The sequence below is a fragment of the Genypterus blacodes genome, unplaced genomic scaffold (assembly GCF_046128005.1).
Source record: "Genypterus blacodes isolate CSIRO-AG114 ecotype Tasmania unplaced genomic scaffold, CSIRO-AGI_Gbla_v1 ptg000051l_1, whole genome shotgun sequence".
In the NCBI taxonomy this organism is placed as follows: Eukaryota; Metazoa; Chordata; class Actinopteri; order Ophidiiformes; family Ophidiidae; genus Genypterus; species Genypterus blacodes.
This window is the reverse complement of record NW_027466863.1, coordinates 350514-378052: the sequence shown is the minus strand read 5'-3', so window position 1 is coordinate 378052 and position 27539 is coordinate 350514. Positions and strand designations below refer to the sequence as shown.

General features: G+C 45.5%; 1 protein-coding gene across 1 annotated transcript; it reads right to left on the bottom strand.

Moving 5' to 3' along the window:
• Nucleotides 1-570: 570 nt before the first annotated feature.
• On the bottom strand, nt 571-27309 carry myo15aa (myosin XVAa). The gene is made up of 65 exons (XM_076150133.1): nt 27136-27309; nt 26146-26228; nt 25816-25879; nt 25428-25537; nt 25013-25087; nt 23499-23589; nt 23303-23308; nt 22904-23007; nt 22722-22785; nt 22524-22637; nt 22263-22424; nt 21726-21839; nt 19846-19904; nt 19476-19599; nt 19222-19317; nt 18885-19016; nt 18672-18797; nt 18488-18565; nt 18228-18385; nt 18022-18067; nt 17652-17776; nt 17049-17166; nt 16591-16766; nt 16429-16513; nt 16273-16326; nt 16084-16169; nt 15805-15928; nt 15451-15546; nt 14874-15109; nt 14564-14754; nt 14073-14145; nt 13805-13996; nt 12860-12917; nt 11401-11527; nt 10188-10274; nt 9691-10074; nt 9424-9488; nt 9159-9272; nt 8972-9032; nt 8706-8841; nt 8367-8460; nt 7820-8254; nt 7555-7614; nt 7329-7404; nt 7127-7242; nt 6805-6923; nt 6488-6629; nt 6121-6232; nt 5886-5960; nt 5404-5629; nt 5170-5262; nt 4989-5052; nt 4782-4854; nt 4398-4471; nt 4170-4252; nt 3804-3931; nt 3610-3704; nt 2733-2810; nt 2453-2549; nt 2206-2366; nt 1936-2069; nt 1595-1728; nt 1329-1462; nt 763-903; nt 571-672 (listed from the first exon to the last, which is right to left on the bottom strand). Exons 1-65 carry the CDS (start codon nt 27307-27309, stop codon nt 571-573), a joined length of 7614 nt encoding a protein of 2537 aa, XP_076006248.1.
• Nucleotides 27310-27539: the final 230 nt, after the last annotated feature.

Sequence of the window (27539 nt, the reverse complement as noted above, 5' to 3'; positions counted from 1 at the left end):
TTTGTACGCTTTTTTAAAATTGTTTGGAAACGAGTTGATAATCAACAAATGTCTGGAGTGCTTAATTTATTTTAAGTGTTTTTGTTTTTGTCTGAATTTTTAAGGATTTATTTCAAAATCTATCTGCTAGAGTTCATTTTTCAAACATTTAAAAATATGTGTTTATAATTTCTAGATGTTCAGGATTCTTTACCCGTCGCCTGTAGAAAGAGTTTAAAATGAGATTTGTCTCTGGGGGAAAGGAATTAAATTTTCTACACTGCAGCTTTAAGATGAGAAATAAAAGTCACATTTTAAAGAAACATAAAGTTGTTGACATTACTTCAGAGTGCAGAGTTAGAACCGTTTAATAATCTGTATATCTTGTGTAAAGGTCTAATCCAGCGCCCTCAGCTGGATGTGTAGAAAGTGTCTAAACTGTTATATTCTGCTGAATCAGCACACAGATTAGGACCTTAGACATCTCTATCAAAAATATTTTATTTTCAAAAGCAGAGGTAGATACATTTATAAGGCATGAAGAGTGTTTGTGTGTGTGTGTGTGTGTGTGTGTGTGTCTGTGTGTGCATGCTATAGCAGTGTGATCTCACTGGGAGGTAAGGTGAGTCTCTTCTCTCTGACTGACAGCAGGTTCTCCATGTGCATGGCAATGACTCGGCAAAGCTCCAGGCCCTGGAAGAACACACACACACACAATTTTGACAGCTCTTTCTCTCTCAGACACACACACACACAGAGACACCAACACACGCACACACACACCTGTTCAAGCTGTAGCTGTATGATGCGCTGGTTGAGCAGATCTCCGATCATGATCTCCACGTAGGGGTAACTGGAGCCTGAGGTCGGTCTCTGGGTTCGTGTGGACTGGACCTCCTTCAGAGGGAAACGCATCATGGCCTCCTACACACACACGCGCACACACACACACGCACACACACACACACACACACACACACACACACACACACACACACAAAGACACACACACACAAAGACAGACAGACGGACAGACAGACAGACAGACAGACACAGATATCCAGTTAAACTGCAGGAAAGAGCATTTCAGGCAATTGTTTTATGGATGATCCAGGTTATAAAGCCAAACAGCCCATGACCAGCAGGGGGAGACAAAGGCTTCCTCTAGAAGCCAGAAGTCCTTCTGTTCTGATAGAACAATCACACTGTTACACACAACCTTTGGGTCAGAGTCTTGTGTTCCTGACTGATTCTGGATCCTGACCCACCGAGCTTAGAGAGACCCAATGTGTGCATGTGTGTATGTGTGACTGCACCTGTGTGTGTGTGTGTGTGTGTGTGTTACATACATGAGTATCCTTATTGAGGAAGTGCAGTCCATTCAGGTTGACAGCCAGGATGCACGGAGCGTGGATGGAGGAGGAGCTGGAGCTTTGGATGTAGAAGAAGGAGGAGCCAAACATGGGGAAGGCACTAACCAGACCTGAAACACGGAAGGGGTCAGGGGTCAGGGTCAGAGCTGATAGGCCACAGGTCTCACACAAGAACAGAACAGGCAAGTGGTTGCTATGGCAGCTATGGTTACACACACACACACACACACACACTCACTTACCAAGGAACTGTGCACAGGCCTGGTGTGGGTTTAGTGGCTGGACCTGCTGCATGTGCTGAGTCGTCATGTCCAACCAATGCTGTGAACCCTGTTTACTGTAGAACTGAGCGGGGATACACTCCTGCACCTCACGACTGGAGAGAGTCAGAGAGGGGAGGGGGGAGAGGGAGAGGGAGAGGGAGAGAGGGAGAGGGAGAGAGATTTGACTTCATTGTATCTGGATGAAGTCTGTCAGTATTGCAGGAATTGCCTGCTTGTCTCCGTTTGTCTCTGCTTGTCTCTGCCGTTTGTCTCTGCTTGTCTCTCCTCGTCTCTCCTTGTCTCTGCTAATCCATACTCACAGGGTGGGCAGGTAGACTGTGTCCTTGGCACGGTGCTGGAGGGCAGCCAGTCTGGCGATCTGCTGCAGATGCTGGTCACTAGCTTTACCCTGAGGAACCACACTGAGCAAAGCCTTCAGGTAGTCTGGCAACACCTGGAGCAGCAGACAGGGACAGAGCAGACCATAGGGTTCACCTCAACAACTTCAAGGTGGGCAGTTTAGCTGGGTTGTCACTGGTCTGTCTGTCTGTCTGTCTGTCTGTCTGTCTGTCTGTCTGTCTGTCTCCTACCTGGTTGTAGTGCATGGTGACGTAGAGCTCATTGTCCAGCTTCAGAGCCAAACTCCAGATGACTCTTCTGAACCACAGACTGTAGTTGGCATCCACTGGCTCCGCCTCCGTGGCAATATCCAGGATGTACTCTCGCTTGTTGAGGGGCCGCACATTCTGACCTACACACACAAACACACACACTCAGCCCTGGTCATCTAACACATAGAGTTTCAGTCACATGTCTCAGTATGAAGATGGGACAAACCTCTGTGTGTGACCAAGAAGATGGCGTATTCCTCCATCGCCTCTACCCTGTGTAGGCTCATCTCATAACAGAGCTCCTCTATGACATCCAGAGCAACCTGAACACAACACACACATTTACATCAGGCACTTTCTATGAACACATCACTTTATTATCATCATATTACATGAATCACCATGTTGGGACCTGACTTTAACTCAAACACACTCTTTGTTTGTTGCTCTTCCTTGTGAATCAATACACAACTTCCCTGTGTGTGTGTGTGTGTGTGTGCACTTACAGAGCACGTCTTGATCTTCAGGTGCCTTTCAATCCCGCCTGGCAGCAGGAACAGCTGTCTCTTGGAGCTCCGCCCCGCCTGAATGCAGAGGCAGAGGGAGAGGGAGAGACTGAGAAGTTTGAGAAGCTTCTCTTTCTACAGCCTCGTCTTTGGCTCTATGTTCCATTTGTTGGGTTAGAGTAGAAAGACCAGCATTCTTGTTACCGTAATTTTCGGACTATAAAACGCACCTGACTATAAGCCGCAGAAGCTAAATTGAATGATGTGTCCATATATAAGCCGCACTGGACTATAAACCGCCGGGTTTTTAATGTTTAATTACCTTATGTAAGGGTTCGTGCACAGAGGGGATTGTCGGGAAAGAGGCGGCTGTTTGAGGAAGCTCCCATTTATTAACATTTCAACAAACAAGTTGCATATTTGCATAACGTCAATGGCTAAATTAAATGTTTATTTAAAAGTGCAAAATAAAGTGCCTGTAACACGACAGTAAGCGCGTAAGCATAAAGTTGCAGTAACACGGCTGCTTAAAATATACGGTAATCAGCCTACCAGAAAAGTCATTAATCCTCGTCTTCATCTTTTAGGCTAGAGTGCAGTACACGGCCGCCTTCCGGAGGACTGTAACCTGTAAAATCCATAGATTTAGGAATTCCCCTAGTGGCCGTTAGCTGTAAAAATCCATAGATAAGCCGCACCGTTATATAAGCCGCAGGGTCGAAAAATGGGGAAAAAGCCGCGGCTTATAGTCCGAAAATTACGGTAAATCAATATGAACTCATAAATAAAGACTGAAAAGAAGATGAAGGAGAAGCTGAGACGAACACTGACAGAGGATTGGAAGAAGATTGGCTTGTTGAAAGTCTGAAACACGAACCATCATAGCTTTGAGTTCCATACTGTTGGGATACTGAACTCGTCCGCCGTATTGGAAAGTCCTCCTCAGATTCTGTTCACATGCTTTGGCAATGCCTGTGGATTAAACAGCCAGCAGTCAGTCAACCCTTGATTGACAGGGGAGGATCAAGGTGAAGGTTGTTGGGTCAGACGGGTCAGACTGGATGATGTCACCTTGGAACTGCACCGGGTTGGCAGAGGCATCCTGCAGGAACTTCAACAGGAACGGCTTCATGACCTCAGAGCAGCGGTGGAACGCTGTCAGGATGTACAGTAACCTCCATCCTCGCTGACAGCTGTCACTACACACACACACACACACACACACACACACACACACACACACACACACACACACACACACACACGTAGGCAGACAAACAAACATAAACGAAAGCCCTTCCTCTCTTCCCTTGTTATTTCCTGTCAGTTCTTTTTGTTTTGACTAATTTCTGCCCTTCCTTCTTCCTTTCCTAATTTTTTTTCGTCTTCCCTTGCTTTTTTTGCGCCGTATTTTGTAAGCAGCAGTAGAAGTCTTACGCTTTGGAGCTTGTGTTGGCAGTGACTTGCTTCATCGCCTGGCAGAAGACTTCATCCTTCATCAGGCCATGTTCACCACTTAACTGGGGGATGAGCAGCATTGGCATTTAAGGACACAGAGCTGTTAAACGTATATCCACCAGGTGTGTGTGTGTGTGTGTGTGTGTGTGTGTGTGTGTGTGTGTGTGTGTGTGTGTGTGTGTGTGTGTGTGTGTGTGTGGTGTATACCTTCAGTATTGTATGGACCAGGTCTGATTCAGTGAGACCTTTCATTGGAAAGTCTCCCATGAACTTCATGATGCCTGAACAAAGAAACAGAATCAGGCAGTAAACACAGGAAGTCAATTACTTTCTGACTCAAAGTTTATTTACTCCTTTTATTTTCTTCAGACCCTCCGTCTCCCTCACTCTTGAACTGAAGCAAGGTTTAGTTGACCTCTAAACTGACTGACTGAGGTTTGATCTAATTACCGTAAAGACACATTTCAATCAAAACAAATCTGCCATCCACTGAAGGAGAAGCAGATCTGCAGAATGCCTGGAGCCATTTTCCTCTCTCTCGCTCTCCTCCTTCCCGTCTCATCACCTCTCCATCTCTCTGTCCATTCTCACCTAAGAAAATGTCCGTAGCCACTCTGTTCATCCCGCTGTCTGAGAAGTCGATCAGAGACTCCTGAAGCGGTGACTGGAGAAACAAATACAACAAATGCAGAATAGAACCAGGAGGAAATACCTGAAGAGTCTGACAGACAGGATGCTGTACGATCCTAACAGACAGCTACATTCAAACACACACACATGGACACACAGCTGGTTTACCTTGGAGAACTTGACCATGTCCACAGGGTCTCTGCCCTCTTTCCCCTTCTTGGCTTTCTGATCACTGCGGGCAGAACAGCAGTCTACATCAGAGTGTTACTTTACTGTGTTGTTGTGACGGATTAGAGTGAAGGCATTAGGCCTGTGTGTGTGTGTGTGTGTGTGTGTGTGGGAGAGAGACCTCCTGTTCCTCTGTGCTTCTCTAAAGTACTTCTTGGCAAACTCAGCCATGTTGTAGAGGCCGCTGTGCAGAGGCAGATCCTTCATGTCCTCACTCAGATTGTCCCCGTTCAGCTCACTTACCACCTGAGACACACACACACACACACACACACACACACACACACACACACACAGGCCAGAGAATGGTCAATCAAACTCATCCATAATGCAGCCAATATGATTGAAGCCTAACACGATAAAGGTCTTGATGTTCACCTCAGTGGAGCGGTCAAGCTCGTGGGCAGCGACTGCTGAGCCCATCGCTACGGCAACGGCAGCAGAGGCAGCCACTAGTCCCTGTCTGTCACGAGGCTCCACGCGCTCCACAGGGATGCCAAGGAAGTCTGGAGCAGCCACTGGACGGACATAGTCACCCGGAAACACTCCAGACTTTCCATAGACAGCCCCGAACTTCCAGCCTGAAGACGTACACATATAAACACACGTTAGATTTCAGTTCACGTACTGGGATGGGAAGAACACGGGACCTCCACAAAGAATGGAACAGGGCCAGCATGGAGTCCAAACCCAAGACATTCTTTCAAACCAACCAACTACAACAATCCTAACAGGACATTATTGCGTCATCTATACTGCTAAAGTAACACAACAAACCACACAAAGCAGGAGAAACAGCAAACACAGAGCACACAGCACCCCCAATCCCAAACCCACCAAAGTCAGGTGTGTCTCTCTTTAGTTCTTCCAGAAGCATGACCTTCTTCCTCACTATGCAGCCATAACATTTGCCTGCACACACACACACACACACACACACATGTGCATGAGCATGGACACATGAAGAAAACAAAACAAAACAACAAGCAGATGTGAAGCACAGTGAAGCAGTTCTCATAGTCCTGAGGTGTGTGTGTGTGTGTGTGTGTGTGTGTGTGTGTGTGTGTCTCACCGGCCTCCAGCCCCTCCATGCGCTGTATTCTGATGATGTCCCCCTTGTGGAAGCTTAGCAGACTCCTGTCTTCAGTGATGCAGTTTCTCACCGCCACCACATACTCAGAGTCCTGACAGACAGACAGACAGACAGACAGACAAGAAGATAAAATAATTAAAAACAATCCTTCATGCTCTTTTGGAAAGAGAGAAAGAATAAATGAATACAAATGTCCAAAACTAGTTTTGCGATCCTGTTGAAAGCGTTGGGAGAACATGCACGCACGCACGCACGCACGCACGCACGCACGCACGCACGCACGCACGCACGCACGCACGCACGCACGCACGCACGCGCGCGCGCACGCACACACACACACTCTGACCTTCTTGAGCTCGGTGAGGAAGAAGTCCACCATGTGTTTGACCTGCGGCGCCTTGGCAGAGAAGAGGATCAGCTTCTCGTTGGTCAGGTTGAACTCCAGCATGTTCTTTGATGGAATCGACACAAACAGGATGTCCGAGTAGCTGCACAGGAAGGAAGGAAGGGTCGGAGGTCACATCACCTTCATACCATATGGCTGTGGGATCATCTGATACAAGCCCCTAACTCACTTGGATCTATTTGCTGTATGTTCTTAGCTGCTGGCACAAATACCGTGTGTGTGTTGGTGTGTACTTGAGTGTGTGTGTGTGTGTGTACCTGTAGGGCCTCAGCACCCTGAAGTAGTCTGGAGCCGCAGAGCTGCTGCGAACCAGCTTCAGCAGTTTGATGCCTTTATGAGACACAGACAGGACCTGGACCCCTGTGCCCACACTTCCCTGCAGCACACACACACACACACACACATACACACACACACACACACACACACACACACACACACACACACACACACACACACACGCACACGCACACGCACACGCACACGCACATGCACACACACACGCACACAAACACTCAGATTGAATGATGAATGTTGAGATGTTTTGTGAAGCTTAAGAAGAACCAGAGCAGAACTCACAGAAGCTGGGTAGAGGCGGGAGAAGTAGATATCCCAGGAGTCTCTCGCCATGGCAACCACCTTCTTCTTCATGTTCTCATCCTGTGTTCCTGTCACCTGGTCGATGTGGCTCTCCGCTGTCAGAGGAGGGAGAGGTTGAGGGTTTGGTTTCTATCATGGTGGCAGAAACATGGAAGGTCTTTGTGTCTTAATACTTTCCTACCAAAGAGAGATCTCATCTTCTGTCTCTCCTCCTGCGTGATGCGTATGCAGGCCTCAGAGAAGGTGTCATGCACAACCTGCAGAAACATCTACACTCAGAAAGGTAGACACTTCCTGTCTGCGTGACTCAGGAAACAATGAATCGACATGATGGTGACAATCGCATCTCTGAACCTCCACAGCTCAAACTTCCACATGATCACACTTCTGTTGCGTGAGATAGTGACCTGTTTGAAGATCATGTCCAACATCAATGGATTGTTGAAGGTCTCTTTAGGGTAGAAAACCTGGAGACACAAAAGGATGAAGAAGGAAAATATCTCTAAGTAAATGTGTTTAAAGAGGGAGGGAGATAAAGACACCGATGAAGAGGACACAGCCTGGGATATGTGTAAGAGTGCCAGTGCCACGTGTGTGTGTGTGTGTGTGTGTGTGTGTGTGTGTGTGTGTGTGTGTGTGTGTGTGTGTGTGTGTGTGTGTGTGTTTTAACACCTCTTTTCTTAAGTAGAGTTTCCAGGGCACGTTGCTGTAGGTGTAGTATTCTTCACTGGTCCTGTTGTGGAGCTGAGTCTGGATGATCTCTTCTTCCATTGGTAACTCTCTTGAGACTAGACACACACACACACACACACACACACACACACACACACACACACACACACACACACACACACACACACACACACACACAGACACACAGACACACACACACACATGACATCTATTAGATAATTTTATTCGATTTTCACAAATGTTTTTAAAGATGGATCTGTTCTCTGAGAGGACTTGGGCTGTGGATCTGCAGGTAACATATTCACCTGGTGGAGGGGTGGGGCTTCTGTGAGAAAATCGTTGAAATTTGGTTGTCTTGGCAACCTTAATTCCTCCCTCTTCCTTGGGTTGGGAGGGTGAAGGCTTCCTTAGGGACTAAAGAGAGACAGAAAGTCATAAATACTGAACAAAGAAAAATGGTCTGGGATTAGAGCAGAGACTGCAATATGTGTGTGTGTGCGCGTGTGTGTGTGTGTGTGTAGGGTACCGGTTGTGGTGGATTCGCCATCTGGTCCTTCAGGATCTCCATAGCTTCATCATGAGGGTCTGGCTTTTTGGTGAACATCTTACCATCACTTTTCCTACCACAGAGAGAGGGAGAGACAAGGTGAGATGGTGAGAGAGAGAGAGAGAGAGAGAGAGAGAGAGAGAGAGAGAGAGAGAGAGAGAGAGTGAGAGAGAGAGAGAGAGAGAGAGAGAGAGAGAGAGAGAGAGAGAATGGAAGTGAGAGACCTTTATCGCTCTCTCTCTCTTTTGTGTGTGTGTGTGTGTGTGTGTCTGTGTGTCTGTGTGTCTGTGTGTGTGTGTGTGTGTGTGTGTGCGCTACCTTTGTGCGGGTCCAGGTGTGCTGGGAGGCTGGTGGTGCTTGACGATGTCTTTGATGTCGTGGCTGGGCTCCATCCTCTCTGTGTTGTTCACACTGGACTGGACCACGTCCTCAGGTGGGGGGACATGTTTGGGACCTAGAACGGACCAACAAGTCTCAGATCAAACTTGTCAACGGCTTCAACAGCTAACTACAATCCTGCCTTCTGTTTGGTGTAGAGAAACCAAATCAATTCAATTAAACTACTATTATAAAATGAAACATACTGATTTTTGTCTGAGCAGCCAAAGGGCTGGGCTTGGGCGGAGACCTGTCACTCTCTTTGGTCTGCAGAGAGACAGGAACAACACAGAGAGTTATACAGGCGGCTCAGCATTTAGCTGTAAGACAATAAAGCTGATTCATTGCAATAATGTCTGGTGTACAGCTCAGAGTGTGAGTGTGTGTACTCACAGGGCTGGTGGTGCGATGGTGTGAGGGTGGGGTCTTTGGGGCCGGAGCAGCAGGAGGGAACGAGGATAACATCTGCTGCTGGATGGCCATGGCCTGCATGGTCATCTGCTGGGCCTGGGACACACACACACACACACACACACACACACACACACACCACCTTCATTTCAAATCTCTAAATGACTCTAAATCTCTAAATTAAAGTCACCTAAGACAGGTGATGCTGTTATAGAGGTAAAGTGTGTGTTATCTTATAGAGACAGACCAGAATGATGGCCTGCTGGTTGATGATGGCCTGTTGCTGCTGAGTCAGCACCGCCTCCTCTGAGCCTAGAAGGCAAATAAACAACATAAACATAAACAAATGTATCTTCAAATAGACTCCAGTTAGTCGACGTGCTTTGACACCAGAAGCAAACTCAGTCACTGCAAACGTTCCATGAACTCTGAAACCTCACACTGAACTCCAACACGCCCGCAAACCTCAGGCCAAACATGCTGGCAAAGCAAAGGCACACAGAGTGAAGCACACCTGGCATCACAGGCAGACCTGGCACCCCGGGCATGGCAGGAAGCATCAATGGGGACAGACCGGGGACACCAGGGACACTGGTGCCTGAAACATCCCTGCTGTCAGCATAGTGGGAGCCATAGGGTGTAGACAGAGGTGCTATGCGCTGGGTGGAGGATGGGATGGGGGCTACAGGTGTGGTAGGAGAGGCGGCTGGACGAGTTTGCTGTGCATAGGGGTGTTGGGGGCGGTTGTATTGGTGAAAATGCTGCGGTGGTGGTGGTTCTTCCTCTTCCTCTTCGTCTTGTTGCAGATGGTGGCGTTCATGATGGTAGTGGTGGGAGGGGATGGGCATGGCAGGGATGGGTGGCATCATCCCTCCTGCTACAGGAAGCACCGGCACAGCTTGGGGGGGGCAGCATGCAGGTAATGGGGTTAGGAAAGGATTGGGTGCAACCTCACTAGACCAAGAGTCAAGGTCAAGACCCTGATGAGGACGCCAAGGCTCCCAAACAGACACACGTCCACATGTGGGAGCATTCTCACAAGGACCACACGCATTCTGGGACTCTGGTTGGCTCTGAAGGACAAGCTGGTGCTGTGTCCTATAGAATGTGTGCAATCATTTTAGGCACACTTAGGGGTTATAAGAGTGTCAGGAGTCAGAACTTTGGATCTGTAAGCCCAGCCTGAGTTACTAGCAGTATTATTGGAAGCTGTGCAGATGAGTCATGTGTTGTTACAGTGAATGAGCGTCTATGCATTATCTATGAGAGCTGATGGGTCATTACAGGCCGCAGGCAAGAGATGAACATGGGTCAACCTTACACCTGAACCTTTGACCACTCCTGCCTGTGAAGTGTGAGAGGAGCTGTTCAACTTTCAGCTCAGCCACAAACATGGAACCACGGTTTGATCCTCCGCTGCAGTGTTTCCATATCAAAAGCTTTTTAAAATGCTTTGTAATAGTTTACTCCTGATTTTATTTATGTCTCTATCTTCTGATAGACTCTTTCATACACTGCCTTTTCTTGCTTTATGAAAATGTGTGAGGAAACATTGTTACACACAGCTTAATATAAGACATGTCAACACAAAATAAATACATATTTTCATCACCATTATGTGTAAAAATAGGAAAGAATCAAAAATGGAAATAAGATTAAGAGATGAATCATAATTTTTTAATTGGAATGTTTTCTAATTTTTATTTCTATCGATTGAAAACTTATCACTATCTGTATATTTAAATTTTGAATGAATACGAATAAATACTTTCTGATTGAACTCTAAAACAGTGAAACCTGATATGTGGAAAAAGTCAATAAATAATACTAAAATAGTTAAATCACCAAATTCACAGCTTAAAAGTCTCACTTGTCTCCTAATGTAGCCTAACCAAAGACACACATGTGTCTCTGCAGCAGAACTGTCTGTCAGCCAGACTGTAACACAGAGGGTTTAGGAGCCACTTAAACCCTCCTAACCAGATGAATTATTGATGTCAGTGGAGGGAGAGAGAGATGGAGGGATGGATGGTGACAAAAGGACTGTTGACATTGATAAATGAAGCCAAAAATGAAAGAAGAGAAGGACAGAGGGGTTATTATAACTGAAGACACGGGAAGAAAGACGCTCAATCAAACAATTACCATCAGAGAAATGCAGAAAAAGCTCAAGGACAAAGATGTAACAGACACACACACACACACTGCAGACTTAGTGTTTTACCTCCTGGGTGGATCCCTGGTGGAAAAGGCCGGCTGGGGGCCCTTTGACTCTGGTCCCCTTCTCCTTCTATGATGCCGATACCTCCTCCCCCCTTCATCCTCGCTGACAAACTTGTCTTTTCCATGTCCTGAAAAGGACAGACAGAAAGGGACAGAGTGAGTGACCTGCAGTAAAGGATGGCTGCTGATGCTAAGTGATCCAGGTTTGAGAGAGAGAGGGAGGGAGAGAGGGGGGGGAGAGAGAGGGGGGGGGGGGGAGAGAGAGAGAGAGATAGCGAGAGAGAGAGGGAGGGAGGGAGGGAGGGAGGGAGGGAGGGAGAGAGAGAGAGAGAGAGAGAGAGAGAGAGAGAGAGAGTGTATTGTGTTGGTTGATTCAGACCCTTTCTGTAGGAACTAAATACTCTGCAGGTTGTACCGTACACACTGGAACAGACGCACACATGATTCAGCAACAACACACACTCTGCTGCTTTATAGACCACATGTTCTACATTCACTCCATGTTCTGGTATTCATTCAGTGGTGTGTTGTGAAAAATATGCTTTAATGTGCAAGAAACACACGATTCTATTGATATGTTTCATGCTGCAGCACTGCTATGCACACACAGTGAAAACGTTTGTATACTTTCTCTTTATGACTCAAACATCACATTCACTCACTGGCACCTCTGACAGAATAACTTCATAGCTGATACCATGAAAAGAGGAAACATAAAGACAATGTTTGTAGTCTTTGGAGAGGCAGGGAGATGTTGAGCATCACCCAGAGGAGCCAGGCAGGGGAATTGTAGGACAGGAGGAGGGAAGAGGAGAGGAGGAAGAGTCCAGAGCCAAGCCTGGATTTGGTTTAGTGCATGCACATCTATGCATAACTTCAAGTTTCAATACTGTGAATGTTGCAAACACAAACAATCCAACAAAAACTAAAGCAAACTGAAGTAAAGTAACAAAACAACAGTGCCCAGGTTGTTGTCGTAACACTGCTGCACGGTGCTGTCTGCTACCTGCTGCTTCAGTCCAGTACGGTAGGGAACCTGATCCTCCCTCCCCCTGCGAGGCCATCATGTCGGCTCCATTCATGCCCCGGATCACATGTTCCATCCATCCATTCACACGCTGACAGCAGCTCAGGTGCCTGATAGAACAGTTCCATGGAGTCCCAAAGCAGCCACAGGTGGAGTGGGGGAGTGTGTGTGTGTGTGTGTGTGTGTGTGTTGGCGCGTTTGTCTACATAACTGGTGGAAATAAGGAGGTTGGGCACTTCTGTCAAATCGCGGTCAGACAGACAGTGTGTGTGTGCATGTGTGCGTGCGTGTGTGCGTGCGTGTGTGTGTGTGTGCGTGTGTGTGTGCGTGTGTGTGTGCGTGTGTGTGTGCGTGTGTGTGTGTGTGTGTGTGTGTGTGTGTGTGTGTGCGCGCGTGCGTGTGTGCGTGTGTGTGTGTGTGTGTGTATACTCACTATGCTGCTGTCAGACAGCACGGGCTCAAACAGGCTGTCCAGGTAGCGATCCATCCCTCTGTGTGTCTGAGCGTCACTGTAGGTATCTGACTCTACTAGACACACACACACACACACACACACACACACACACACACACACACACACACACACACACACACACACACACACACACACATACACACACACAGATCAGTGTGAGGCTGTTATGCACATCCAGATCAATGTGTTTATGTCGTACCACACAGCTCTGTGAATGATGCAAGATGGGATTAAGTGTTGAACCATCATCGACCTGATTTCTCTTCTGGGTTCATATTTGTAGACACATGCTGAAGCCCATTCTGCTATTATGATTGAAATTGTATCATTACACCACTGTTTGTACATCCAGACTATAGAGATGTGTAGACCTGCTTCTTATGAGTGTTGTTTTGGTATTATAGAGCATATACGTTATATAATGATTGTGTTCATAAATAAGCACATTCATTAAAGTTCTGCACTTATTGAACCATATTATTTGGAGGTATTTTGTACTTATATACATATTTCACATTTCTATCATACCTTAACGTGTCAGAAGTAAATATTGTAATTTTTATCTGAATTAATTTCAAGGTTTTGCAGTGATTGGTTGCTTTTCAGATGAAGATATTAAATTCACCGTTCTATAAGCCTGTAGGATATCATGTCATGTCCTCTTTCTTTCTTGTGTGTGTGTACCATGGCTGTGGTAACCATCGGAGTCAGGCAGACTGAAGGCAGGTCTGCTGCTGAGAGGATGAGCAGGAGGAAGCTCCTCATCCGATTCAAAACCACTGCCAAACAAAGTTCTGAGAGAGAAGAGGAGAAAATAATGATTGTTTTCACAAAATACTTCATTTTTGGGATCTTTCCCCGCTTGTCAGTGTGTGTGAGTGTGTGTGTGTGTTCTGTACTGACAGACTGGTGTTGGCTCGGACTCTGGCAGGATCCTCTGCACTGATGACGAAGTAGCTCTTCTGTTTAGGGAAGTTAGCAGGAAGCTCTAGATCTGCAATCAGGTCCATCACGTAGTCATGACCGGCTAACTCCACCCACTGGCCCTGCTCCTTCATCAGAACTGAACTCCCCCTCCACCAGTCGGACACACCCCTGCAAAAACAGATGGCAGTGAGCTGTGGCAGTTTGAGGATGGAAATGAAAGACAGATACAGATTGATGGCAGCACCTGTGGCGTAGGACGTCTCCTGCTAAATCCTCTCCACTGGTCCAGGAATGAACAGGACAGAGAAACGATCCTCCTACAGAGGAAACACAGGATTGAATACGATGAAGACACAAGCGTTCTATCTTCAAATGTGCTGTTTTAACCTCACAGCAGCTTTAGAGTAGTTTGAAAGCAACACTTCCATAGATTTGTCCATTCACAGATACTCTAATGCCCTAATGTTCCATCATCTGATCCTGCCTGGTGATAAATAATCAATGATCAGTCTGTCATTGATAGCAGTGAATTAAAGCCATGCCAGCGCTGCTTGCCTCACATTTCTTCTTGCTTTACAAGAAGCTGTGAAAAGTGTGAAAGGGTGGTAACTTGACTCTACATGTTTGTTAACATCAAAACAGATTTTCAAGTTGATATCTAACTAATGAGGTCAGCTAAAAGATGTGATGCTCAAAGCTTTTCTATGTTTGAGTCAAAGCCAGGATGCAGCTCACCATCAAAGCAGTGCACGTGCAGCACCATGTTAGCCGTCTTCCTATTGGCCGTCCACTCCAGGAGGGACAGGGGATAGGTCCGTGCCGTCTCAGAGGGGGAGCCTGAGCCCAGCTGTGTCTTCTGATTGGCCTGGATGAGTCTGTGTTGCAGCAACGCTTGACAACCGTCCGGGGCGTGATCAGACACAAACCTGGAGAGCAACAGAGTATGGAGTGTTTACACATACATGTTTCAATCATTGCTTCCTGATTGACCCTACATGTGTATAGTGTGTGTGGTGGTTAGTGTGTGTGGTGGTAGCTTTCTTACTTCAGCAGGTATTTGTCCATCTTGTGCGACGGGCCGAAGCTGCAGACACAAGCCAGCAGCAGCATCCAGCCTCGCTCAGCATTTTCCACATTTACATTCCGCCACACCTGGTTCACAACCTGAGCCAGGATCTCCTCCCGTAACCCTGGAGACAGCAGGCCCCTATGGACGATGTAGTTCCCAAACATGTTCTCCTGTGCTCCATTCAAGTGGGGGTCCCCCATGAATCTCAACACCTGAAGGAAACATTGTACAAACATTAGAAGCAACTGAGAGTGTGGGAGAGCTTTTCAGTACATAAGTCTCTAAATCGGAAGAAGGCTGTTTATGCGTGAAGGAACATTTAAGTCGAAGATAACATTGGATTACACCTAAGGAGTCTGTAGTGCAAGATCTTTAGCTACTGCAATTCTTTTGGCCTGGAATCAGAGTAAGAGAATCTCTGTCTTGTCTTCGTTTAGCTTCAAGAAATGTCCTCTCCATATGTTCATTGAGTACAGGCAGGCCATGAGTGAGCTCAAACTGGCTTTATCATCAGGGTAAAGCAGTGTAAAAGATGAATATTAGCTCAGCCTACCATGATGAAGAGCTCCAGAGCTTCATTTGTCAACTCTTCCTCTAAACGAGTCAGAGGTGACTCCAGAGGGGCCGTCAGCATCCCAAACTTTGGCTCCTTTGACGACACGAGAAGGTAAACAAGTGCAGCAGTGGTGAAACTACATAAACTTCCCTCTATCCAAAACTTCAATCTACAGAAAGGTGACATTTCACATAGGAGCAGAAAGGTAGGGCCACCATGTGATTGTTTACAGGAAATAATAATACATTCAATAGGTTAAAGGTCAGTGAAAGCCAAAACCTCCACTGAAAGCAGCAAGAGGGTGTGTTTAAGAAGATGGAGCTGCATATTAACACTTCTACACTATCTTACCTTGAAGTAAACCTGGACGTAACGGTAGAAAGGATAGTTGTTGATGTCCAGAGGCAAAGTGAGCTGAGCTTCGTTCTGGATATGAGGAGCCTGAAGCAGCGCCATGCAGTCTGAGTGCAACTCCCTCTTGACTGGAGAGAGAGGGGGATGAGAATACTCCTACTACTAATGATATTAATAATTATAATCATTCATTCAAATCACAACATGAGTAGAAGATAATGCATAGACAGGGACACACAGGCAGACACACACACAGACACACACACAGACACCTACACACCTCCTGCTGTCTGCAGCAAGGCCCCCAGCTCTGCAGGGATCACCAACTGTGTGACGTTCACCACCTCCCTCTTGGCCAGCTCCTGCAACAGAACCAGAACAGAACCATAACGGTTGAATAGATCTGCAGGGTGAGATTCCATGACACAGATCTGATCAAACTTCAGCGGAGCTGGAGGATCTCACCATCTCCCTCAGCCACATCTGCTCCTCTATTTTCCTCTGGGCTGCAAACTTCATCTGGAAACAGTTAGCAGACAAACACATCACAGTTTTCTCACAGCCTCAACCTGGAAGAAGAAAAATACTAGACTAGACTCTGTTCCAGTGGACTTCCTGTACCTTGATGTATCGCTTGCGGTTGACGTACATGTGGACAAGAGAGCGGAACCGAACCAGACTCTCCCTCATCTTCATGTAACGCTTCCTGGAGGACAGAGCAGCATTACCAGCATGTCTCCCTGAGTAAATATCTTGTTTTGGAGTGAGAACCTGATGGCATACCTGCTGAGGAAACCTCGGCACTGAGCCTGCAGCCCGATGATCTTCATGCGGAATTCCACAAAGCGTTTCCTGACAAAGTACATTCGAGTGCAACGCTGGAGGATGAGGGCAGCAAGCTCACGGGAACGATCCCGTTTACTCTCCAACAGCTGGTAGATGTCCTCCTTCAGAAACATCTGACACACACACACACACACACACACACACACACACACACACACACACACACACACACACACACACACACACACAAGTCATCATTGGAGGACTGGTCGATCTTGGTGGAGGTATGCAACTTTGAATCATTTAGCTCATGGATGGTTAAGTCCCAACGATGTGAGTGAGTGAACAAGTTTCTACCTCCATACTGAACAAACACACAGACAAACACTCTGCTCTACACACACATGCATGTACAGAGTTGGGACAGAGTTGGGACATAGTTGGGACTGGCTCACCTTGCTGACTCCAACACAGAAGGCTCCTGGGCGTAGTGGACACAGTTTACTCAGCATGATCATACAGTTCTCTCCATTTGGGAACGGAAGCTCATGGAGTCCTACCAGGGATTTATACCTGGATATGCCACACACACACACACAAACACAGTGTTCACAACCTTAAGTATAACCAAATATAACAAACATCTCCTGTCCATATAGAGTCAGGGTTCCTCCTCTCCTCTCCAAAGTGTCTGTGTGCTGATGAACGTCTCTGTCCCAAACACATCCTGTCTGTTGTTGTCTGCTGTCTTGTCCTTGTCCAGCTGTTGCTTAAGTCTGTTCTGCTCTCTTGCCTTTGCGTTTGGGACACTTGGTTTAACACACACTAACTCCTGCTGAACTAAACTGCTTTTCATTCATGGGACTTCACACAAGGAGCTGCAGAATAAATGCCACAGTCATTCTAAGAATCCCCACTCTTAGATTGTGTTCAGTCGGGCCGACAGGATGAGACCTTGTGTGTATGACCTATGTGAGGGATGGAAGGAGACTAAGGGAACGTCTCAGCCATGAACACACCTGGTCCATTTCACATGCATGTGAATGAGTGTGCCGTACCTGAACAGGAAGACGCTGAACAGGAGTCTGACAGGATATCCCACCGCTCGGATCCTGATGGTCTCCAGGACACCAGAGTGCTGCAGCTGGCAGTTGACCAGCTCATCATCAAACAAGGAGGGCTCCTACACACACACACACACACACACACACACACACACACGCGACACAGAGTTCCTTTTCATCCCAGCTTCATTTATTTTGTTGTTATTTAGATGTTTGAGGAGAAATTGACATGATCTGACGTGTTTGAGTGGTGTTGTAAATGTAATCTGATCAGTCCTGAACATCTATTTGTGTACTGTGATCCTGAGACATGCCTACTAATGATCAGTGTCATGAACAGAAATACAGATGTTTGACCATCTACCTTCATGTTATTTGGCTTAATACAACGAACAAAATAAGGGTTGCACCTGAAAGAGAACAACAAACAAAGCAACATGAGCAACAATGGCAGCATTCAGGTTCTCTTCTTCATGAAACAGTAATAAGTAACTTTGTTCTGATGTAATCTAATCATCTGTTCTAATGATGGAACTCTTTAATATTCAGCTATGGATCAAAATGCTCCACCTCTCCATCTTCTCCACTAATTCCAGCAGAGACTGTTGGAACTTGCTGCTGACGGTTGGAGGTTGATATCTTCTGGTGACTGTGCTGCCCTTCCTCATGTGACCCCCTCTCTGCTGACCTATGACCTCTGCGTGAGCCACAAACAGCTTTGATACCATCTGGACACAAAGAGGCATCACACACGTTCATACATGTTTGACCATTATTAGTTAAACAGGGTTTATGGGTTTCTGGGTTCAGGCTCTTTGCTCTCCTCTCACCTTGTTTTTGCTCTGGATGAACAGATCCAGAACATCCTGCCGGACCTGGTCGTAGTTCTTATCTATGAACTTGTTAACCTGAGGGTTTCAAAACCAAATACAGATCAGGATAATAAGATGTGTTGTCTTGTTGCAACCAGCTGCCCAGTAACAATCAGACAGGAGCCACAGAGGAGCTGCGTACCTGGTAGGTGACCCGGCCAGCAAAGTGCTTGATAGTGAACTCTGGGAGGGGCATCTTTGGCTTCTCATACAGCGGGCTGTTGCAGTGGTGATAGTGACACTTCTGGAGGAAAGTGTGGTCTGTTGCCTGGCAATAAAGCAGCAATCCAATGTCAAGTAAAATGATCAAATCTGTGTGTGTGAGAGTGTGTTCACGTGTAGGACTCCGACCCACCTGAGGAAAGCAGCTTTGGTCATCCAGAATCCTCAGTAACCCATGAGGCTTAGCGGCAATAACGTCGATGCAAGGCTGGTTGTCACTGAATGGGATGTCCTGCCACGGGATCTGCTCCCTGCTGTACTCCTCCTGCAGGAGTAGACCCAACAATACAAGATACAGAATACAGAATACATGGCAGAAAGAATAAATGTTTAATTGGCTTTTAAATAAATTAATTGATCTTTTTAATTCATAAATACATATGATGTGATGACATTATGTGTCTTTTTGTGTGGTGAGTAGGCAAGTGTGTGTGTGTGTGTGTGTGGGTGGGGGTGGGGGGGGGACTTACCTGTTCCTCCCTGAATACGATCTTGTTGAAGAAGAACTGCAGGTACTCATTTGCATAATTAATGCAAAGCTGCTCGAAGCTGTTGAAGGCCAGATCCTGTTGTTCACGTGTACGCATTCACACACATGCACACACAACACACACACAACACACACACATACATTTGAGTCTTGCTCTACTGTGTAACTTAATAGAGCTGCAGACAGATGTTGTTTTGTATTGTAGGCAGTCCATCCAGTACAGCTAAAGTTTACCTCAAATCCATAAATGTCCAGTATAGAAATGGAGAGTGTGTGTTGGCGAGGGTAGACCTGGGCATTGATCCTCTCTGTTAACCAATGGAAGATCAGCGAGTACAGTATCTTGGCAACAGCATCTCTGGAGTTTCATATCGGAAGGACAGGAAATGAGAGAGGAGAGTTACAGGAGCATTGATAAGGACTAAAATCTTTTGCAATGGTTAAGGAAGATATCATTTCTATAAAGCTTTTCCAGAGCCAGGTGTTTACAAAATGAATTCTAATGAAGGAGTTCCCTCTGCAGCCTTCACTATCAGTGTCATAATACATTATCAGAGCATCTACAGAGGAAGTGCATGCTGGGTATTATGGTCAGGTCTCCTACCTGGCATCAACAGCACTTTCCACAGTCAGTGGAGTGTAGATCTTCTCTCCCCTGGTCTCCTGTGGAGAGGAGAGGAGAGCTTAACACCAGGTCATGTTGTTCAGAGATGTGCAGGAAGAGGGAGTCAGTGTTTGTGACTTGACGTCTACTTGAGTTAATCCATCAAGCGACTCCTTCACAGTGTTTCAGTGAAGGAATCTGGAACATTCACCGCCTCACATCCTTAGATCTACCTTTGATTTGAAGCTTCATGTGTGGCTTTGAATCCTAGCAAAACAACATTTTGACTTGTCTCACACAGGAGTAACGAAGTGTGTGTCAGCGCTGGAGGTCTGGTGTTGTGGAGCGAGTGAGAGAGTGAGGGAGAGAGGGAGAGTGAGAGAGAACGACTCCACCCCAACCTGCTACCAATGTCTGATGTGATTGTCTGGGATGTGATGTGGGTCCCAATCTGATAAGCAACAAATATCAGACTGGAACCTGAGACCATGCCTCTTTTCAAAATACATTATCATCACACACCACACACAAACACAAACACACACACACACACACACACACACACACACACACACACACACACACACACACACACACACACACACACACACACACACACCTTATCTGGCTCCTCTCCTGTTACACGGAAACCACAGGAACCACCTTTGTAATTAGAAATTCAATTACACAAATGCTGTGTGTGTGTGCATGTGTGTGTGTGTGTGTGTGTGTGTGTGTGTGTGTGTGTGTGTGTGTGTGTGTGTGTGTGTGTGTGTGTATGTGTCATGATCAGATGTACTTCAAATGCATCCCTCCTTTTTCTCTGTCATCAGCCTAAATTCTTCTCAGAGGCATCACAACACTGGAGTCTCCGTCTTCTGTTCTCCTGTCAAACTGGACATGAACAGGACGGAACAGAACAGAACAGGACTGAGGGAAGGAGGGTCAACAGGGATCTACAGAGCAGCAGGGACCATGCTGGATTACTACATTGATCCAAAACGCCTAATTCTGTGCCACTGGGATGTTCCTAAACCAAAGACGATAACAGAAATATTTAAGTTTGTGTTTTGACCTGAACAAAAGCCTCCCTGGAGCCGGTGATGATTCATTTATGATCAAGCAGACTTTGGCAGGGTGACAACATGCTGCCATGGGAGCACTGAGACTCTGAGTGCTGGTTGATGGACACCGTTGCTGCCAGAACCAAAGGAGAACAACCCAACTATTCCTTTCTTTTGTCCACTAAAATGATGAAACACAGTCTGAGGGTCTGCTCCAGAGGATGACCTCATGATTTAAGGCGGACAAACCTCCACCAAGGTTTAACAAGGCTACACAAATTATTATTATTAAAATCAATGTTCTAATAGAGAATCAGCAATATATATTATAGGTTAGATGGTTGGATTTCTCATGTGTGTCATAGAAACTGCTGTATAACAGAACTGGCTATTTATGTGTGTGTGAGTGTCCAGTGTGTGTTTGTGTGTTATATATGTGTGAGCAGGGTGGTGTCCTGACTTATTCAGTGTCCCAGTAGTTAAACATGACGGTTACCTGCTTGTTTGATAAGCTGATTCTGATACTGCATCAGTCAGTCAGTCAGCAGATCCGTTTGACATGAGGTCACATTTGATTTGAGATTTGTCTGGATGATAATTAATGAATGAGGACCTGGGAGCCAAGGTCAGGGGTTAGCAGAGGAGACAGACATGTGAGACACTGAGACAGAGAGATGGGTGAACTGTGATGTAGGAGAGTTAAGGTGGATTCAACTCTGGCTGGCTTCCTTTCACACACACACACACACACACACACACACACACACACACACACACACACACACACACAAACACACACACATCGCTCATACTGACTGTGACTTTGAAGGTGATGGATTTCTGAATTCCCTCAGGTGAGATCTGCAGCAGCTCTGCCACCACTCGAATCTCCTGGGCGCTCACCACTGACGCCACCTCCTGGCCATCAGCCTGTAGTGCAGCAGAGACAAACAGCTTTGGTTAGATGAAGTACATGTGTGCAAATTCTCCTCATATTCTTATCAAAATGACGTTTACATTTATTATGACACGTGTAAGCATGAAGGTTTGAGAAATAGGACTTATTACTGAAGCTTGTTCTGATTTGCATATAAACAAACTCCTTTAATCAAACAGATGGATGTTTTTCTGTTACTTACTATATTTGTAGTTCTTTGAAATGAAACAGTATTTGCTGCATGTATTGGTATCAGTTTTGTCTCAGTAATGCTAATGAAAGGAGGGGATAGAGCGTCTGTAGGTTTATAAGCACTGTGTTTTGAGTGTAACACAAGAGAGAAATAGAAGAAATTAATAAGCAACAAAGAAGAGGAAGGATTAAAGGGTTAAAAAGGTGACTGAAGTTAAAATCACCTCATATCTCTGAAAGTAGACGTTGCCCAGGTGAAGTATGGAAGAAAGAACTCTAAAGACGGCTGACTGGTCCTCAGGGGTGAAGTGAAGGATCTCCATGGCGGCCCGAAGACGAAGGAAGTCCTCTGCATCATCCTTCCCTATTATCCCACAATCCCCTCCCTGCGTGGAAAGAAAGCAACAAAAACTAAATTCAGTCCATCCAAATCTGTGATTGACCACAAAAGGTAGAAGTACATCTATCTGCGCTGTGACCTTTACCTGGTTGAGGTAATAGTAGGTCTCAGCCCCTTGCAGATAGAAAGACTGTTTCTGCTGTGAGGGAAGACCTGCCAGCATCTCATAGAAGATATGATAGTTCCTTTCATATTTGGCCTGAAAGAAAACATGCAAACGTGTTCAAACATCCGGGAAAAAAAAAAACAAGTACGAGGGTGTAGCGTTTCCTGTATGTGCCACCTGGAAGACGATGCGGGACTTCTCCAGTAGATACTGAGAGGTTATGGCACCACTGATCTCACCCCTACAGAGAGAGAGGGAGCGGAACAGAGCAAGGAAGATTTAAGACTAAATAAATGGCAGTGAGATTGGTAAGATGCAAAAGATCTGTGTTTGTTGTGATCTGTTTGTTTCAGACTCACGCTTCAATAAAGATCTCCATATATTTCCCGAAGCGACTGGAATTATCATTCCGAACAGTTTTGGCATTTCCGAAAGATTCCAGGAGAGGAGCTGCCTCAAGAATCTGTACACATCACATGAAACTTTACCTCTCATTGACAGGTGTCATTCTAACAAAAAGCAAACAGCTGTCGAACTTTAATTGTGGGTCAACAGCTTCAGTTTTCATTGACTTGTTACATTTTTTAACTTTGGAGCACTGGAACAAAGTCTATCTAAAGGAAAGAAAAAGCATCAGGGAAAAACACAAAATCTCTTAGGGATAGTCTCACACACCACAGCAATATACAGTAACATGCTGTTGTTATGGGGGGAAATGAGTGTAATGATCTAAACCACAAGTCATGCAGCCCCACTACCTCAATCTGCACCCAGATGGACCAGCAGAGACGCAGAGACAGAAAGATATAGAGACATTAGTCAACTTCAAAACACCTGCAACAGACAAAAACAGTGTGCTGTATGTCTGAGACCTGTGTGTGTGTGTGTGTGTGTGTGTGTGTGTGTGTGTGTGTGTGTGTGTGTGTGTGTGTGTGTGTGTGTGTGTGTGTGTACCTGTTGTGCGAGATTCTGTTTGTGGTGTATAGCTGCTAGGTAGCGAAGAACCAGTTTGGTGGCCTCAGTTTTCCCAGAGCCGCTCTCCCCACTGAAATATAGTTACAGTACATAGAGAATGGTCAGCATGTCGCTCAATAACAAGTGGTTGAGTGGGAAACAACATTCCTACATATAAAATATAAAATAAAAACAAAAGGCTGGAGATAATATGATCGTTCAGTTGGAAAATCATTTGGAATGAAGCAGGAGAATTTCTCTGTTAGTGTCACAAATGCAGATTTTAGAAGAACCCACAGCTGAGGAAGAAGTAAGCGGAAAGAAACAAAAAGTTTTCGATGATCCTGCTTTCAACAGACAGGGTGAGGTTTGTCAGTTTGCATTCCAGGTTTATAAATGTCTAATGTGACTGCCCACATGTGAAATGGTTAAATGGAAAATCCATTAATTCTGCTGGTAAAGTGAATGGTGTGTGTGTGAACAGTATCCGTATGTTGTGCAACACGACAGAGGGCTTTTATTCATCACTTAGAGTGTCCATTATTTGATCCTTCTCACCTCCACCTTAGATGGCTGTGATGGAGCCTATGACTTAATCGTCTAAGTGACTGTGTGAGAGCGGGCTTATCTTGCATGTGGCCTGCGTTCCACTTTTGCGTTAAACCATCTGAAACGCCCTCACTGACACAGAGATGCTCACTCTCCAAGGTGAGAACCCATTACCACTGCCAACAGCTTAACTAACTCTAAATACCACTATTGTGCAAGTTAGCCAAAGGGGGTTAGTGGTGTGTGTGTGTATGTGTGTGTAAGTGGGTGTTTAGGGGCTGGTGTACAGTGACCAATAATGGCCCCGTTTTTGGCGAACCAGACTGTGAGCTGAAACCTTAGTCTGGAATGCGGTCAAGGTGCCAGTGTCCCTATGCACCTGGACACACACACCACTGACACACGATCTGCCCCTGGCCCAGACCAGGCTGGGCTTTCCTTACAGGTGTCTCCTACCAAGCACGGCTAGAGTGTTCCATGTGTGTTTGAGTGTGTGTGTGTGTGTGTGCTTACATTATGTGTATGTTTTATATGGTTGTTTATGTGCGTCACCCACAGACAAATACTCATGAATATACGACTGAGCCGACTGGACAAAAGCCTAGGGAAGGAGCTTCATGAACACAGCGAGGCTAAGCAAGGCTCTGAAGCTGCAGCATAAGAGACTTTTGTGTAAACTACAGCATAAGAAACTTTGTTAAGGTTGCAGGTCAAGCTAAAGTTTATATTTGAATAATTGCATTAAATTACACACACATTCATGTCGATTGCCTGAGGACTGTGACTGTGAGGATACATGCTGTATAACCTGGCTGAAGGTATCAAGGCTTAATGTAGGGATGAATCTGATCTGAATGAAGTGTATACAATCTGAGTTACAGTCCATTATCAGTTTGTTTTGCTTTGTGAATATTAACAAAGGAGGTAATAATAGAATATGAAAGTAGAGAGACACTCAGCCGTACCTGATTATTATGACCTGGTTATGTTTGGCATCCATCATTTTGGAATAAGCAGCGTTTGCTATGGCAAACAAATGCCTGCAGGAAACAGAAATAGAAAACTTCATCGTTTTGTCTTTACCTCCTTTTTTCTCTCGGGTTCTTGTTTCCTTGCTTGCTTTCTTAACTTTTCCTTCCTTAATAATTATTTACCTCTATCATCCCTTCCTTTCCTTCCTTCCTCCCCTGCATAATTGAAATGCCGTCTCCTTTCTTTTCTTCCTCTTTGTTCCTTCCCCTATTTGTAATTTTCTATGAGCAACACAATACTTACTACACTTACTACATAATTTAAAATGTAAACCAAATTATCATATTGTATTTTTAGAATATGAGAAAATGCTCTGAGACTGATGATATGAGAATGAAGAAGACTTACGGAGGGTTCTCTCCCAGACCATGACCCTTATACTGCAGCACCATATCCATCCCATAGATGTTGTACATCCTATAGGGGTTCACAGACACCAATATACTACCTATATATGTCTGAGAGAAAGGGAGTCAAAGCACAAGAAAGTAATGGGGGGTAAGAAAGAACGAGTTAATAACAATGGGTAAAAGGACATACAGTACCTGTGTCCTCGTGGACATATGGTATGTTCTGTGTTAATTAGGTTGGTCCTGTGAGCACACCATACCAAATGTGAAGATTGTGTACAATAAAGCATGGGATCTTAAATCCTCAAAAGATTTAGACCTAAAGAAGTTTTCAGTGTTATGTTGCTGTATGGGATGTTCAGGGTAAGTGATGATATGAAACTTACATAAATAAGCTCCCTCTCGAACCTTTGTCTCAGGTTCAGCAGCACAGCTACTTCGTGCAGCTCCCTGCAGACGGAAACCAAAGGCAAAGGAATCAGTTAGACAGGCCTGGTTCTTGCTCATCATATGCCTGCACAGCTTTGGGGACTTTCCTTCAGAACTGGCTTTGGATACCAGCTCTGTGACATGCTTGTTAGACATGCTAGACATCTACAATTAGCATCTACGACGGCTAAAGGCTAAATACAGTATAAACACAGTACAACTCACCCAGAGCTTGATTATCTGCTTCTAACTGTAACTGTGTGTGTTCACTGTGGTTTGTTACTTACGATAGCTGTGTCATATCCTCGACTCCATCTTCCACTCGTCGTTCCCGGTAAGACATGGTGGGAAGGCTTCGGATTAAGTACATCTAAAATACATACACACGTATATGTCACATAGCCAAATACACAGGAGTTCATGTCCAAATACATATTCAACAAGCAAACAGACTCTTATTCTAAGCTTGATTTAATTTCATACAACTCTTGCTTGCTCTCCTCTCATCAAGTAAACATATTTCATGAAGTTGTTTGCCGTATTTTGCTATCCATCGGTTTTAATTTTATATTATGCCCTTTCATTAAACCCTCAACAAACTGGCAGGCTACCTTAAACCAGGGGTCAGCAACCTGTACTATTAAAAGAGCATTTGTGAAGTGGAGGAGTTCTGTTCCATTTGGCCCATGAGAGTTCATATACGTGCACAGCCAATTGACAGGCAAAAGACAACTGGAGAATACTGGAGCTGAATTGATGTCCTCATTTTCGGAACTCTGCTTGCAACGCCGTACACCTGGACATCTGAGTTTGGAGATTTGAACCGATTCTTAAAAGTACATTCGCTCTGTTCTGCCTTTTAGAAGTTGCTCTCTTTCTCTTATTCACAGAAGTTAGGCACCAGGTGATAGATGTAGGCTATGATGCACATTTCTTTGCAATTTTAAAATTGTTATAATTCAATGTATAAGCTATGTATAAGCTTTTTTTTTTTTGTTTTTTTTGTTTTTTTTGTTGTTTTTTTTTACAATTGGAGAATGTTGAAATTATTCAGAGCAATATTTGAAAATGTAAGAACAAAAATGAATCTACATAGAATCTTTGTCAAAGCCATAGGGAGATGGGCGAAAGATCTGCATGCAGCAGGTTGCCGACCCCTGCCTAAAACAGATGAGATCCTTTTGTCAGGTTTTGACCTTATCACAAAATGCATTATCCAAATTTAGATAGTATGCCTACTTTAAATCTGACCCGTCATATAATCCAATCATTTTTACCTGGTCATACCAGTTCCCCAGACGTTCCCCATCCCTGTTAGGATTCCATTGCTCTGATCCCAGCCCCTCATGTCCCTGTCCCATCAGGCCCTGGGGGTCCAGCACATCCTCGCCACGATTCATGGACCACTTACTAAGGTTTTGCACAGTTCCATGCATCTCTGCACCCCACATGTCTAAACCTTGCTGTAACCCCAAACCATCCAATACTGGTCCGTGTGCCCAGTGCTGGCCAGGCCCAGGTCCCTGGACCTGAGGAGACACTACAGCATATGAGGGTAAGCGGAAAGAGGCGCCCCGAAGGTGAGGGTTCTGTAGGGCATTGGAGAAGTTAAATGATTGAGGTTCTGGGGTGCTAGGAGCACCAAGACGTGACATGATGTTACCACCAGGAAATTGATAAT

Excerpts from the sequence above, each read along its gene's own strand:
- myo15aa (XM_076150133.1), bottom strand. The coding sequence starts at position 27,309 with ATGTGGGGTGCAGAGATGCATGGAACTGTGCAAAACCTTAGTAAGTGG. Across the intron at positions 22,786-22,903 it reads ATGGAGATCTTTATTGAAGC|GGGTGAGATCAGTGGTGCCA; the intron begins GTGAGTCTGAAA and ends CTCTCTCTGTAG. Across the intron at positions 21,840-22,262 it reads TCTACTTTCAGAGATATGAG|GCTGATGGCCAGGAGGTGGC; the intron begins GTGATTTTAACT and ends GCTGCACTACAG.